General features: G+C 58.0%; 4 protein-coding genes across 4 annotated transcripts; 1 reads left to right on the top strand and 3 right to left on the bottom strand.

The window, feature by feature from the left end:
• The first annotated feature begins 1933 nt into the window (after positions 1–1933).
• Positions 1934–2809, top strand: B0H18DRAFT_1003696 (uncharacterized protein). The gene is made up of 2 exons (XM_048028439.1): positions 1934–2107; positions 2174–2809. The coding sequence occupies exon 2, from the start codon at positions 2182–2184 to the stop codon at positions 2719–2721; it is 540 nt and encodes a 179-aa protein (XP_047894085.1). The 5' UTR covers positions 1934–2107; positions 2174–2181; the 3' UTR covers positions 2722–2809.
• On the bottom strand, positions 2810–4047 carry B0H18DRAFT_907486 (NAD(P)-binding protein). Its single transcript, XM_048041514.1, has 2 exons — positions 3597–4047; positions 2810–3537 (listed from the first exon to the last, which is right to left on the bottom strand). Exons 1-2 carry the CDS (start codon positions 4013–4015, stop codon positions 3021–3023), a joined length of 936 nt encoding a protein of 311 aa, XP_047894086.1. The 5' UTR covers positions 4016–4047; the 3' UTR covers positions 2810–3020.
• A 295-nt stretch (positions 4048–4342) lies between these two features.
• B0H18DRAFT_1084775 (uncharacterized protein) lies at positions 4343–6777 on the bottom strand (the record flags this gene model as incomplete). The annotated part of the gene is made up of 4 exons (XM_048031828.1): positions 4343–4639; positions 4699–4748; positions 4803–5215; positions 5279–6777. The coding sequence occupies 4 exons, from the start codon at positions 6775–6777 to the stop codon at positions 4343–4345; spliced, it is 2259 nt and encodes a 752-aa protein (XP_047894087.1).
• Positions 6778–12807: 6030 nt separating this feature from the next.
• Positions 12808–14858, bottom strand: B0H18DRAFT_1003709 (retinal short-chain dehydrogenase reductase). Its single transcript, XM_048028440.1, has 9 exons — positions 14488–14858; positions 14304–14414; positions 14146–14247; positions 13838–13933; positions 13702–13778; positions 13564–13649; positions 13424–13508; positions 13324–13369; positions 12808–13269 (listed from the first exon to the last, which is right to left on the bottom strand). The coding sequence occupies exons 1-9, from the start codon at positions 14591–14593 to the stop codon at positions 12902–12904; spliced, it is 1077 nt and encodes a 358-aa protein (XP_047894088.1). The 5' UTR covers positions 14594–14858; the 3' UTR covers positions 12808–12901.
• Between the last annotated feature and the right edge of the window lie 358 nt (positions 14859–15216).

Here is a 15216-nt window from a genome sequence, read left to right on the forward strand (position 1 = left end):
AGTGAGTTCAGTTTCAAATGTTTCCATTCGCGACAGGTCTACAATGCGACAACTGCCACAGCTGCGACAACTCGACCCTGCATCATCTCGACGCCGCCCTTCGTACCGTGACCATCGGACGGCTTCGTGCTACTTGCGAGATCAACATCGTTCATCTCTCGTATGGTGAGTCCCATACCTATAGAGCACGCGCGCAGCGAGGATTGCGCCAAGTTCGCTTTACTTGCTCTTGGGAGGCTCAGCGCAGCCGCACGCCGGGTAGGTGCAGGAGCCGCCGTTGGCCTGGACGTTCGCGCAGGTAGCCTTGTCCTGTGGTCCCTTTCAGTGCCTGTTTTTTACACGAACATTCGACGCGTGGAATCACTCACAGACATTGCGATTTGCGAGAGGTTGTGGGTTGGCGAGGGGTAAGTGGCTTGTGTAGTCGAGGACTGAGTACTGAGGGCTGACCTACGAGTCCTCAGATCTTATATACACCACGAGAGTCGATGCTACGTTCAGAGATGTACCACGGCATCCTTGTGGAGGTCGTTATGGTCGCAATGCTACTGGCGCACCGTACACCCAATGAGAACGTGGGGCTTGGTCAATCCGGAAGGAACTCCGTCTGGGGTACACGGGTACGTATCCGTGACATGTACGCCTCCTAGGGTTGGTTCGGAACTTGTCTGCGCAGCAGAGCCAAGTATGCCGAAGGTGGTATCCCTTCCCGGCTGGTCTTCCTCGTAGTTGGGACGGATCTGGTGAGTCGTTCGAGGTGCACGAGGGCATACCCAGTTCAAGGCTCGGGGGGCAAGTCAGAGCATATCCGCGCCAGGGTGTCTGACCGCCGCGATGATACCCTCGAATGCATGACGAGAAACTGAGTACGGAGCCACGACTTGGTCCGCTGAGGTGTGTTCAGGTTCATCTCCGGCTGGCTTGGACCCACATGCTCACGTACACCATGATCATCAGGCACGGCGGCTCCCTACCAACTCAGTTGGCGCACTGAACGGTTCAGATTGTGTCCCACCAGGCACCATCCACGAACGCGAATCCGGCAGTCGATCTGTTCGAAGGCATCCACTGCAGGCTTCTCAGCATCTACTCACACGATCGTTTGCCGGTCTCTCGCCGTTCAAACTACGAACAACAACACGGCCAAATTCGTTTCGAAGGATTTCCATTCGAGATGCTATGCGTCTACAACACGACCTAAAGCCTCCCGGACCCTTGCGGCCCTCCCTCCACCGCAAAGTTGCGCTGTCCACCCGCCTCCGGTTAGTCTCAGTAGGACAAACACGGAATGCAGGAGAACATACCCATAGTGCGCATCGACTCGGGCGCAAGGTCTACTTGCTCTTCGGAGGCTCGGCGCAGCCGCATGCGGGGTAGGTGCAGCTGCCGCCGTTGGCCTGGACGTTCGCGCAGGTAGCTTTGTCCTGTCGTCGTTCCGTCAGCTCTCTATTCCGAGTCGTCTCGATACGAACCAGACGCGGTACTCACAGACATTGTGTGTGTGAGTGGAGGAGAGTAGGCGAGTACTGGGGATGTAAAGACACTGGGACGTCTTTTATACCTTCGCGAGGCGGAGAAGGACGTCGGCTCTGGAAGGTTGTACGCCTGGGTGTTTTGCTATGTTCAAGCCGTCATTGGACAAGCATCTAACCAATGACTTGATGCTCATTGGCCGCATCGTCCGCTGTTCCCGAGAAGTCGCGGGTCTTAGGAACATGGTCACCGTAGCATGAGCAACAGTTTGCTTCAGCACGCGCGCACGTCGCGGACTCAGTAGCTTTGTCGGACTCATTTTTTCCGATTGGACTCTTGCTGTTCGTCTTCATCGGTGTCCATAGAACGATCTACGTATTAGACAGTGGTGCGGAGTCTAAACTTGACTGTGCATGGCGCAGTCGGTGGCATGCGACCAACCGGGAGTCTCCCTGACCTCCAACAAACCTCCAACGCGCACATCGTCTCTGTAGAGATCTTCAGTTCTTCATACTTGGAGTGCCCCTATAGCTTGAAGCTTTGAAGCTTGACACCAGTAGCACGCTGCGTCTGCGCTGTGTCGCCGAGTCGGACATTTGACTCGGAAGTCACTGTCACATTGGCAGTTGCTGCTGTACGTCGCACCTCTGAATCTGTCGGATGTAACGGAACATCCTTACATATGAATACTACTCTCCAGTGTATGCGATGGATAGTGATAACGCCACTTTGGACCTCGACAGTGACTCGCTGTACATCTGCCTGACACAGTTGTTCGGTCCGCCAGGGCGTTTCCACTGGTCGATCTACATCACGGACGCTCAGGGACTAGCCACTCAGTACCAATGGGCTGAGGACCTCGCCAGGTGCGACCGCAGTGCTCCAGTCGAAAAGTACAGCTGCAGCATCGTCCAGCCCGTGAAACAGCGCAGCGAGACGCTACAGTGGAACCTCGCGTTCATCAAGATGTCGCATTTCGTTCGAACCATGGACTCGGACAGCTACGACGAACTATTCGCCAACATATTCACTACCAGCTGGGCCAGCTGGAAGGACAATCGTCAGCACGGCCTCAGCTGCAGGACATGGGCCATCGCGGCCTTGCAGAAGTTGCGGGAGAAGGGGGGCATGCGGCGCCTCAGCGCAGAGCAGATCGCTGGTCTCGAGGCCAAGATCATTGCCATAGGATGCGCGGTGGAGCAACGCGTTGCTATAGGCGATAATACTGTCGAGATGGCGGAGCTGTGACGAGCATCATCAATCGGCTGGCCCCGGACTGGGGTAGACTCGTACTGATGCCCAAATCAATGTATATCAAGATGGCAACGCAATATTCACGATTGCGGGAGAAAAGTCCATACGACCAGTCAAAGCACGAAGAACAGGTTTTCACTTTGGACATGTACGTAACGGTACTACGGGTGCAGGTTTCTCTTCAGTGTTCACAGTATAAACACGCGGAGAACATGAAATCATCACACAGACCATCGCCGTAGTGTGGCTATGATACACACTAAACGCAGTCACCCGCAGCTACAAACCACATACTAGCTCTGTTTTTCATGAACAGCAATCAGGTCCGCAACTGCTTGCGCCGCGAACGTGTCGGCCGCGCTTTCCCCTAGGAGTTGCGCACACCACGCCTGGATCGAATGCATCCAATACGGGCAATACTGTCTCCATCCACAACCCATCCTCGCCACGACGGCCTCCGCATAGCGTTCCGATGTCGGCGTGGCCAACGACGACGGGATGCGCATGGTACTGGACTGCACCTGCCCCGTGTTCAGGTATGCGAAACGCACACTCGTCTGTGTGTCCCACACACGCTCGTCGGTGTCGAGTCCGCGAGCGAGTGCCTTCAGGAATGCTTTCGACCCCGCATAGACGGCCAATCGGGCCGGTGACAGCTCCCCTGCTTGGGATCCTATGAATTGGACCAGCACAGGACCTGTCCTCGAGGCGAGATGAAGTTGGGTAAGAAGAGTGTGGGTGACCATGAGGGGAAAGATCGCGTTGCGATTGATGATGTCCATGAGGTCTGTTTTGCTCAACCCGTTGATTCTGACGTGTAAAGTTGGAATTCAGATGTCCAAGCAAACACCAGAAGGAACGGGACGCACTTTTCCCTTGTCAGCGGCGAGCTGCCTACATTGTGGACAATGACGGTGATGTTCAAATCCTTGAACGGCGCGAGTATGCGTTCGAAGTCATGATCCGCATCAGAGGCGTCTGCGAAGAAGTATTTCACATCGCGTGCCCGAGCAGAGCCACGAATCTGGTCCACGACGTTGAGTAACTTCGCTTCGTTACGGCCGTGTAGAATCAGGTTGAAGCCTTGATTGTATAATTCTGCTGCAATGGCCTTTCCAATGCCATCAGATGCACCCGTAACGAGAGCGTACGCCGGTGGTCCGTGGAGGTACCGATGCACCGTGCTCGGTCGGAGGAAGTACAGCCAAATGAAGCTCAAAAGGCGATACAGTTGCAGGACGAGGGAAACGATGCCCACAACAGCTAGGATTTGGACAACACTGAGCATCGACGGAATGGGTGATTGTGTGAGACAAAGTGATGCATGCGAAGCTCAACAACATATACATACGTCTATATATATAGCATCCGACGCGGACGCCCTACACATGAGCGGCCATTTTAGCCGTGATTACGACTGATGCGTATTGCTGCATACTTAAGCATTGCGGTAATTCCAGCTGCAGTACTGTATCAGTGTATGCTCTTGTGAGTGATAGCAGCGCAACATTTCATAGTGTTGTAGACAGGTAGCTGACAGCGAACCTGAATGTCAACCCTTCTCATTACCTGTAACACGCAGCGGAGCGTCCCACGCAGCCTACATCCAACATGCTCAGCTAGGCCCTGCGACCCTCGCCATCTTCTTATCATGCCCCCTCTTCCGGTTATGGTTCGCCCGACTCGCTTTGTTCTTGTCCTTCCACGCCCTGCCCCTTGCTGAGTCGCCCTGTCCGCCACCTCCACCTCCACCTTCACCACCGCCTCGGCCACCGCCACCGCCGCGTCCCCTCCCACCGCGCCCGCGTCCCCGCCCGCGCGAGCCTCCTCGGTGCGCCTCGTGCGAGGAGGATGAGGGGAGGGGGCGGTTGCCCGTGAACTCGTGTTTAGCGAGGGTCTTGTCTTTGTTGGGCTGTTCCGGCGGGAGATGCATGAGAGAGGTGGGTGCGCAGTGAGCGTGAAGAGACATACATTTCGTTCCAGCATGATCTTCCATCCCTCGATCTGCTCGTCCGTCCATCCTGTGTACATACGTTAGACTTATGAGCGAGCGATGGATAACAGTAGCTCGATACCTGTCTGTTCCCTCAGCTCCGCCCGCGCCTTGCTCCTCCTCGTCTGCCCATCCCTCTCAAACAGCTTCTGGTCCCGGAGGTACGCCAACTCCAGTACCGTCTCAGGCCTTGCCTTGCCTCCCTCCACCTCTCCCTCACCCTCATCGCCATCCTCTCCATCCGACGCCGTCCCCTCTGGCCCGCTCTCGTCGCCATCCCGCACCTTCACCCCGCCGCCCTCGACGTCGTCCAGCTCCTCCTCGAACGCGACGACCTTACCCTTGCCCTTAGCGTTGTTACCTGCGGAGTACCCATAGAGGTCCGCGTCGTCTTCCTCATCCTCCTCGTAGTTGGCCTCCTCCGCACGCCGCATGATGTCCGCCTTCATCTCCGCGACGAAGGAGCGATCTTGAAGGACGGTCTCTGCCTCGTCCCTGCGCGTGTCGTGCCAAGCAAAGTCAGCGCAGTCAAGGAACCTATTCAGCAGAATGACGCACCGCTTCTTCCCCACGCGCACGCTCTCCATATCTATCTTCTCCTCGTCGAAGACGTTCCGGCGCTCGCGCGTATACGTGAACTCGCCTGGAGCCCTCTCCACCACGGGCATGCTCGGCGCAGCGCCGGCCGCCTCTGCTGCACGCATAGCGCCGCCCACTTCCTCCTGGCCCGGCGCCGTCCCTTCAAGCAACGCACCCAAGAGCCGTTCCGCGTCCCCTCGGTACGGATAGCTCTCGCTCGACACCAAGAACCGCAGGTACGGCGCGGGCAGGTCGGGCAAGATCTCGAGTACCTGTGCGACGGCGGCCTCCAGCACGGGGTCTGCGCGCGGCTCCGCTGCGACCGCCTTTCCCTTTCCCTTTCCCTTGCCTTTGCCTGCGCTAGCAGCAGAGGGCCCGCGTCCGCGCGCGTCGATAGCGGGCGGCGCCCCGGATGAGCGCAAGAGAAGCTTCAGCGCCCCCGGTCCCGACGAGCCCTCTCCCTGCGATGCATCAAGCGTGCGCAGAGAGGACTCGAGGAGCTCGCTGCGAGGGTCATCCAGGCTCTTCAGCGCTTCCTTGAGCGTACGCGAGAGGTCGTATGCGTGCTGGTAGTCCGAGACGAGCGGGCGGTCGAGGAAGGCTGTGGTCCCGGCCGGACGGAAAGGCGGGACATCGAGCAGACCGAAGATGACCTCGAAGGCGGGGTCAGCGGCTTGTCCTGGCTGGGCAGCGACATCGGTGAGGAGGGCACGGATGAGGAGATGGAAGCTGTCTATGAGCGCGACTTTGGTTTCGAGGAATAGCCGTTCCCAGTCGTCCAATGGGGCGTCATGCGAAGAGCGTATATTGAGCCCGCCGTAGGAGTGTGCGATCGTCCCGAGGCCATTATCATACGCTCGCGCGAGTGCGATCATGAAGTGCTTGTCTTGCGCGAAGAGGCGAGTGAGGTCTGACGGCGCGGAGCGCAGGAGGGACAAGATGATGTGTGCAGCTTTGCGCAAGCCATATAACCCTTGCGCATTGCCGTCTGCAATAAGAGAAGTGAACGCAGGGATTGCTTCGTCCTTTACCTGAGACACGAGCGATGAAGTGCCATGAGCGAACGCCGTGGAGAAGAGGCCCCGGAAACGGGTCAGATTGGTTGAACCATAAGCCACGCTCAGATCCAGAAGCGTTTGCAGGTTAAGAGAACCCGAGGCAGCCATTCGCTCCGAAAGTAAGAAAACGCGTTGTCGTATCGTCTTCTCGACCGGAGACAAGTTCGAGAATACGTTTTGACCTTGGCTCTGGGATTGTTCCCAGATCAGCGAGTTGAGCACCAGCTGTGCAGCGTCCTTTGCGTAGGTGGCTAGGAATGTCTGAATGGAGGATTTGTGAGATTGCGCGGCCGGTAAAGCAAGGGTTTGCGCAAGACGAGAAGAGATAGTTTGATAGAGCGTCGCAGCCTGCGAGGGTGAGAGGGCAGCCCTCGCCTTGCTGGATGGGTAGGGTGGGAGGGCCTCCACGGAGAGTGCCATGGTCGTACAGGTGGGGGTTGAGTGAGGCGCAGCTGGTAGCTCGCCCGAAGTTGTGCGGCAGGAGGTCCGCAAGAGGCTGGTACTGTGGCAGACTGTAAGTTACAGAACTCGGAAAGCTGCAGCCACCGATATTCCCGGCCCGATCCGATCGTCGATCACGTCGCGTCGGGATCGGGGACTAGCGTCCGGCGCTCCGTCCACCATGTCTGCTTTGAAGCCTTGATGGAAGTACTGTATTATACAGTAGAAGTACAGTGCTAAAGTCACCAGTGTCACACTAGTCGCCGTCTGGCTCAGTGGCTGACTTGACCTATATAGATATGTGTTATAATGATAATGCTGCAGTAACATAGGTATAGTCACGAACAAATCCGGGTATCAACAAGTCAAGGAGAACGAGACTACTACAAGTTCTATGACAATGGTACAGATCCTCATATCTACTCATGGCGAACACGGACGCAACCTTCACATCCCTATCGTTCCGCGACAAACTAAACCTTCATATCCTCCTCGAGGCTCAGCGACCGCCTGGACCGCCATGCCTCCTGCGTCCTCTCACGCTCCCGTCCCCTCAAGCCATCGACAGCCGCCCCCTCCGGTGGCTGTTCTTCGTCCTCGTCCACAACCCTCTTTCTCCACATCCCCGAGCCTCTCCTCCACAGACGTGGACCTGCCCTCGCTTCGCCCGGGCTGCCGTCACGGTCTCGCTCTCGGTCTGCACCTTCATCACGCACGCCACCCTCCTCGCGGGCGAAGTACATGCTCCTCCTCCTCAGCACAGCAAACCTCTCGCCGGCCTGCGCCGGGTTGGCCGACCCCGCATTTTGGAAGTACGGTTTGTACGCCTCTGGCTGCTCCCGGCCCACTCTCCTGCGCGGGAGCGGAGGACCAGTTGGCCGTAGTACCTGCGGCTGAGAGGACGGAGACTCGGACTCGGACTGACCATCGCCCTTCTTCACGCGCAACTTGCCCTCGACGTCGATAGTCCAGTGTGCAGGTTGCTCGGGCGTCCCGGCGTGGATGCTGGGCACGACTGACGTGGGTCGTGGCGGCGTGTTCTTCTCTCCCAGATGCAACTGCGCGACGAGCTTCGTGAGGGAAACCTGCCCGCCTGATGTGGGCGGTCGGATAGGGGTGCCGGTAGGATCTTGTAGATCCATTTCGGCGCATGGAATAGTCGGGAGATCAGCCGTACCAACAAGAGCATCAATGTCGTCTGAGGCATACCCAATAGCTTTCCGCAAAGGAGATCCCTGCACTGACTGTATCTCCTGTGTGTGATTCTTCAGAACAACAGAGGGCGAAGTAAGAGCAGGGTAGACGGTATCTGGCTCAAGGAGCGCAAATCTCACCGCAGGGCCGGCGGGAGACGACGCGTCGACTTGCGGAAGCGCGGAGGCCGAAGAGTCGATAGCTTGCTTCGCAGCAGGCGATGCAGCGACAAGAGGCGTATCCAGAGACTCCGAGGTAACAGTACGTTCGCGCTTGACACGCTCGCCGTCCAGCACTTGAGTCGTCACAATCTGCGCAGAAGGTAGCACATCCGCAGAGCTGCCGACCGAAGCCTGTATACACTTAGACGCGCCACCAACCGGAGAAGTGGATTCCTGAGACACAGCCTGGGGCAACTCGGGCACGTCGTATCCTGGTAGAGCTCCGCCCACGGTGTGGTTCCTGGAGTCGCCAATCACGCCGGGACCGTGACCACCTCGGTTCGCATTCGCCTTAGCCACAGGCCTTGTCGCAGGTGTCCAAGCGTACGCGGGCGACGACTCCCTTGATACTGGCACGGGGCGCTGAGGTGTCGCGTAGATCACCTCCCTAGGTACGGTTGATGCGTACGACGGCGCTGAAAGAGTAGGACTCGCAGGCGGTTCATAGGACGTCTGTCCACTTGCTGCATGGCTTGGACCCGTTGTTGGCAATACGGTGGGACTGCTTGTCTGCGTGGCAGGTGGGACAAACGGCGGAGCCGCAGCCACAGCCGCGAGATTGGCCACAGAAGGACGCTTTGAGACTCCACCGAACACGGGCGTAGGCGCATGGATTGGCGGGGTCGGAACGAACGACGCTGGCGTTACTTCAGGCGACTGAACCGTCTGCGCGATTATCGGCGACCGCCTCGAAAGCGGGGAAGGCACGACTCGGTGCGGAGAGATCCCATGCAGGCTAGCCATGGATGCATGCTTCGACAGGCCGGGATGGAACGGCGCAGGGGATTGAGAAGAGAGTGGGCCGAACGCTGACGAGAGACTTGCTGTAGAGCCACGCCTGCTGTGTGCACGCTCCGGGACTGGACTCTGGGCAACATGGTGAGCGAACAGGGGTGCAACAGGCCTGAGCGCGGCAACAGGAGAGGTGAATGGCGATTGAGTTGTAGCTGGGCCATAAACGGCAGGCTGTGGCACCATCGAAGGCGGAACAGCTGCAGTAACATTGGCGACAGGCGGAGAGAACAAGGGCGGTGCGGCAGAAGTTGCGTTCGCCACCGACGGCCCGATTGCAGGCATGTTCCAGTTGGCTGCTCCCGCAAGGTCCGCCTCCGACACACGCTTTGCCAACGCAGCAGCAGACGAATGTGCATGGTTCGCGATGTTGACAATCGCCGCGGCCGCAGGATTCGCAGTGAAAGCGAACGGCGAAGCCCCCGCATTGAAGCCAGAGCGGTGCGTAGGACTTGAGTGTACATCGGGATAGCCAACGTTGGGCGCGTTCGAAAAGGTCCGCGCTCGACCAGGTACGAATTCCGGAGCGAACGGTGAGAAACTGGTCTTTCTCGGGGGCGGTAGGTTGACGTTAGGGTTAGCGGCGGGTTGATGCGCGGCCGAAGGGACGAACGGCTGAGAACATGCGGAAAAGCCACCCGCGTTCGGTGCTGAAGTAGGCAGCGGCGCATCAGGTTTACTGGCCGGGATCTCGATAGCGGCCCTCTGCTGTGTCTCTTGCGCCTCAGTAATAGATACTTGCTCCGATTGTTGGTCTAGCTTGCGTGGTGTGACCAATTCCTGCGTCTGTGATTAGGGTATAAGCACAATCAAGTCAAACATTTCCAACATGTTTTGTTACCTCTGTAGCACCCCGCGCCCTTCCGGTATCCTGACCTTCCTTCTGTGCCCGTTCTGCCTCGAGACCAGTCGCCTTCGATGCTGCTTGTCGCGCAGACATCCGATCGTCCTGCTCGCTCGCCCGGGAGACTTCACCAGCCTTTGGCGTCGCATGCAATTGCGTACTCCCAGACATACCGATTGCTTCCTTCGCCTTCCTGGCTTCCATCAAATGCGAAACGGCTTCAACCCTCTCGTCATAGCCCTTCTCATCCAGACGTCCACCATCCTCTCCATCCAGCACACTCGCCTCAGAGTCAAACGCAAGCGGCAAGCTCGCCGCACGTCCATACTGACTCGCCGTCCCCTTCATTGCCCTCAACAATGTCTCCACCATCACCTGTGCCGGTGAGATCTCAATCTCACTCACACTCGCATCCGCATTGAGTCGTTCCAAGCTCGTCGCAGCGCCAGACTTGCGCCCACGAGCTCGGCGATTGCGCTGCTTGCCACGCGTACTGAACTCCTGGGGCAGCTGACGGTCCCGTCCGCGTCCGCGCTGTCTGCTCCTCTCCCTGCTCTCTCTGAGCTCCTCAGGAGCAAGAGCCCAGTTCGGGTGGTCAGGGGAGTGCTCTCGGCGCCTAGGCGGGCTTCGGATCTGCGATCGCTCGTCGTCTGCGTCGTCTGCATCGGACGTCGGTGCGGGGCTAGGTGTCGGGACGGGCCGACTGTCTGGGGAGGGTACGCGAGAGGGCGGATGCGAAGGGCCAAGAGGACGTTTGAGGAGTTCCTCAGCGATCTCAGGATACACATTCGCAAGCTAGACGAGACGCAACAATTTCGATGAGAAGCCGTGATACGCATCATACGAGACAAACTCACGCTTCTGGCTTCAGCATATGTCGTAGGGAGAGGTACCCCGATCGGCTCAATAGCATGCTCGCCGACCCACACAACCGGCTTCGTCTGGTCGCCTGCAGGAGGGGTTTCGAGCGGCGTGATAGGCAGAGATGTGTTGCCTGTATCCGAAGAGTACCCAGTGCTAGTACGACTCAAGACGGAAGGGCTTGAGTCGGAGGCACTCTCAGACGCGGTTCGAAGGGGAGCGGAGAGCCTAGACGGCGACGGAGGCTTGGCGAAGGCATCCGACATCGACGTCGACAACACGAGCCCCCGTTCCGAGGACGGTGAGAGCAGTACCACTGCAGGAGGCGACTCCCGGGTGGGAAGCTCAGAGTCCATCGTCGGGGTCGCAGGAGGAGTCGCAAACACCACAAAGGGTTCATCCTCCGACGACAACGACATGTCTGCAGAGCTGTCAGGGTCCATCTTCTCGACGGACGGAGGATAGGGAGACCCGAAGGACTGGAACGATATCCCAGTCTTCATGTTACTTGCACGAGCGGCAGTTAGGAATGTGACAGTACGCGAAGACGGGGAGTCACGGGCTATGTGCGCCTGGGGTTTCTCGATGGTGGTCGGCGAGGGGAAAATGTTGGATGAATTCTGACGGCTCGGCGCTGGGAAGGTCGAGTCTGTCTTCTGCGGTGGGGAGACATTTGGAGTGACGCTGGGCGTAGGCTGTTCGATGATAGGTTCGAGCTTCGTGCGGGTCTTGTTCAATTCGCTTTTGACGCTGTTCTCACTTCCCAACGAGTCAAATGATGCGAACTACAAAGATGCCTTGGTCAAGCTGAGTGCCAAGAGGATATTGTCCGCACTTACACTGGCGGGGTGTATTGTTGGCGGCTCCTTGACGCTCTGAATACGCATATATAAGCACCACACAGCGAGGACGACGTCGAGATACGAACCTCGGCACCGACAGACGTTGTCTGGTTCTCCAGCGTAGCCACACGGGGGCTGGACTGCAGCACCGCCGGCTCTGAAGGGCCGGCCTGCGGCTCAGACAGAGACGGGCTGGCATTGTCGGCGACTGCGCCCTTGCGCGGGGTCTTGTTTCCTCTGCGAAAGAACGGCGACCTGAGGACGTTGGTGACGATCTCCGGGACGAAGCCCGCGACAGGAGCCATTGCGAGGCCAGTGGGGCGCGCGACGCGGGGTGGAGACGGTGGGGGGAGGGAGAGAGGAGGGGGGCAGAGGACGGAGGGCGCAGAGGTTCAAGTTCAACTCGGGCAGCTGTGGAGAAACATATATTTGGACTGCGACGCGATGCCCCGCGCGTGGGGCGGTGCCGAGGGGCCGTCGATCGACACCGTCCAGCAGCGAAGGTTGGGTGTTGAACGCCGCGTCGCTCGCATTGACAGCTGTGGCGCAAGTCTGGATAGAGTCAGCCACCATCCGAGGAGGCCGTTCAGCAGAATAACTCTGCAGTAGGCATGCTGAAGCTGTGAGATTATCGTGCAAGTCCCGTCGCTAGTACATTAGCTACGTACGCAAGGACTCACCTCGACTGATCTTTGTCTTTGGACCACGGCACCAAGGTCAGTACATCGAACCACGCACACCCCGCGCGATATCACAGAAGCCCTCGGGATGTGTCACACGTCCAAGAACCCAGGTCAACCTTCCAAACACCGTCATGGCGGCGAGCTTCGCGGGGCTTCCGCTCGCAATACCACTGCGTACAGTATCTTGATTGAGGACCGTGTAGGCGGCCTTATGAAGAGGTCTCAGCTTGTCCGCGCTGGACAGTGAGCCTCGTTCTGCGTTCACAAAACAAAGGCGTGTTAGCTAGCAGACTTGCTAAAGGCTTCGAGGATCGTTCAACGCACGTCATTTAACATCGTGGCACAGAATGCGTGCCGCTGTGTCGGTGCTCAAGCGCTCACTCATAGACGCCACCGTGGTGCAACAGAAACAGAAACGCACCGCCGTGTATTAACCAACAGATTCCTGGAAGCAGTCACTAGTTCACTCATTGCACTGCAGCGCCATGACCGACAAGCCGATAAATCACGCAAGATATACACAGAGAGCACTGCAATACTTCGCCACTGGATTTCAAGACTTCTCTGACGTGCCTGGGACCGGGCCCTCTTCAGGACGGCGGCCAGACACTTTGACAAAGTCGTCCATGGCGTAGTCACACCCAGAGAGCTGCAACGACGCCCAACTCAGTTCCACGCACATTCAGGACGAACATAAACGGCACTGACCCATTGCCCAAAGTCCCGCACATAGCTCGGGCACAGCGGCAAGAACGGCACGAAGTTCGCGTAGAACGGCATGTAGAGCGTCTGCGAATGCTGCTCGTCGAGCGCGGCGATCACGGCCTTCGCGATCGTGACCGGCGGGAGGCTCGGCACGAAGAACTTGTACCACGGCGCCTGGGGCAGGCGCACGCGCGAGAACATCGGCGTCTGGACGTGCCCTGGGAGCACGAGCGTCGTCCGGATCGCGGGCGTATTGTACTTGTGGTCGAGCTCGTAGCGGAGGGACTCGTGCAGCGAGATGAGTGCCGCCTTGGAAGCGTTGTAGTCGGCTGTGGATGCGGGGGGTCAGGGAGAGAATATGGGTGCGATGAGGGAGTGCTTACCCATACGAGCCATCCCCACCATCCCTGCGACAGAGGACATGGTAATCTAGTGACAAGTTCTGTAAGCACAGTTCAGTTAGCCAGGGCTTAAATCACTCACAATATGTCCCTTCTTCTGCTCGATCATCCCAGGCAGGAACGCCTTCAGCGTCCAGAAGTGAGCCATCGTGTTTACAGAGAAGGTCCTACCGCCTCATCGTCAGCGCGCTGCTCGGCGTACCACAACGAGTTATGACCCACTGTTGTACATCCTCAGGCGTCAGGTCGACGAGGAGCTTGCCTTGTACGACACCGGCGTTGTTGATGAGGACAGTCGGGTGGCCAATCTGCCGGATTGTCAACCATCGCACCGCGCGGCCTACTGTGCAGTAAACCTACCTCTTCGATGATCTTCTTCGACACGGCTTCGACCTCCTCCCACTTGGAAACATCGCACTTGTAGTAGTTGATGTTGTCTGGATAAGGCGCGAGTTGCATGATCTCTGTTGCATGCACACAGGCGATAGAGACGTACAGTTTTCGGTGACGATGGGGTTCACATCCAGTACGATAACTGTGACGTTGCGCACGGCACAGGTGTTCGCGATCAGCTCACCAATGCCAGAGGAGCCTATGATGCGATGAATCCATGTTAACTCTCTCGGTGGAACGACGCATAACAGCGAGTTGCGACTTGACCGGACCCACGAGCATAATGAACAGCGTCTCAATGGTCACTAGGCGGGAAACGCCATGTTCGCGTTGTTCAACAATGCGCAGAAAGCCCGGTCAAGTCGCAACGACTCGTTCGCACAGCATGACAGATGAGTAAAAGCCACGTACCACCAGTGATGACGACAATCTGCTCGCCCCAGTCGAACGGGCCGGGCCCATAGATGAGACTGCCCTGGTTACGGTAAAGGCGGGAGTACCACTTCAAGGCCCCTACAAATTACGGTTCATGAGCGAAGGTACGAAGGATCGTTGCAGAGTGGACGCACAGAAGGTGGCTACCCCGACGACATACGCGCTCGTGCCGAAGAAGACAGGGTCGGTGTACGGCACGCCTTGGAACCAGAAGAACACGGGCAGCCAAAACATGAAGAACGGGCCTGCGGACGGATGGAGCGCATCATGTGAAACGGTCAGTTGAAAGTATAAATAATGGCGCGGGGGGCGACTGACTGAGCATGGTGTGCGCGAGCACCTTGACGAGGATGTCGACGTCGAAGTTGTCGAACATGAGCGACACGTCGAACGGCTGCTCTTGGGGCTGCATCTCGACCTCCATCGTGCTTCAGTGTCTGTGAGTGAGTTCAAAGGGCCGAGTAACAGGGGGTATGTGGAACGAGTGAAGAATACAGGCTCAACCTGTACCGAGAGAGGGAGGAGAAAGAGGTACTGATCCAAGCCCTCGGGGAACGAAAGGATATGAGCTGGCCGCTGAGCACCGCCTGCTGGTGACTTTGACTTGCAGCAGATGCCAGGTGGTGGAAGGAAAGATGGGCAGACGGCGGGAGATCACAGACTGACAGACGCGTTGCTGCGGCGGTACTCGCCCACTCCGTATCTCCTCTCGGCCAAGGCCAGACTCGCTCACAGGCACCCCTTTCTCGCAAACAATTTCCTGAATACGATGGCCTCACCCGACGATGGACTCTCGCCGCTGTCGACTTGAACGTGTCGGCGGCAAGCGAGAGACGAGAAGGGGACATAGGAGATGGCTCTCCGCCTGGCTGTTCCGATGACGAGCGAGCGCCTTCACTAGTCCGAAGCGCAACGTCCGGAGCGCAGCCGGTACAGTACGACTCTATAAAGCACATCCATTGCGGTTGCGCCTGACCCCCCACTCGTCGATATCCTCTCCGTCCTCGTCCAAACGTGAGCAGGAGGAGCAACCGCAGTGATATAGCG

The sequence above is a fragment of the Fomitopsis serialis genome (genome assembly GCF_022376445.1).
Source record: "Fomitopsis serialis strain Sig1Antser10 chromosome Unknown B0H18scaffold_28, whole genome shotgun sequence".
NCBI lineage: Eukaryota > Fungi > Basidiomycota > Agaricomycetes > Polyporales > Fomitopsidaceae > Fomitopsis > Fomitopsis serialis.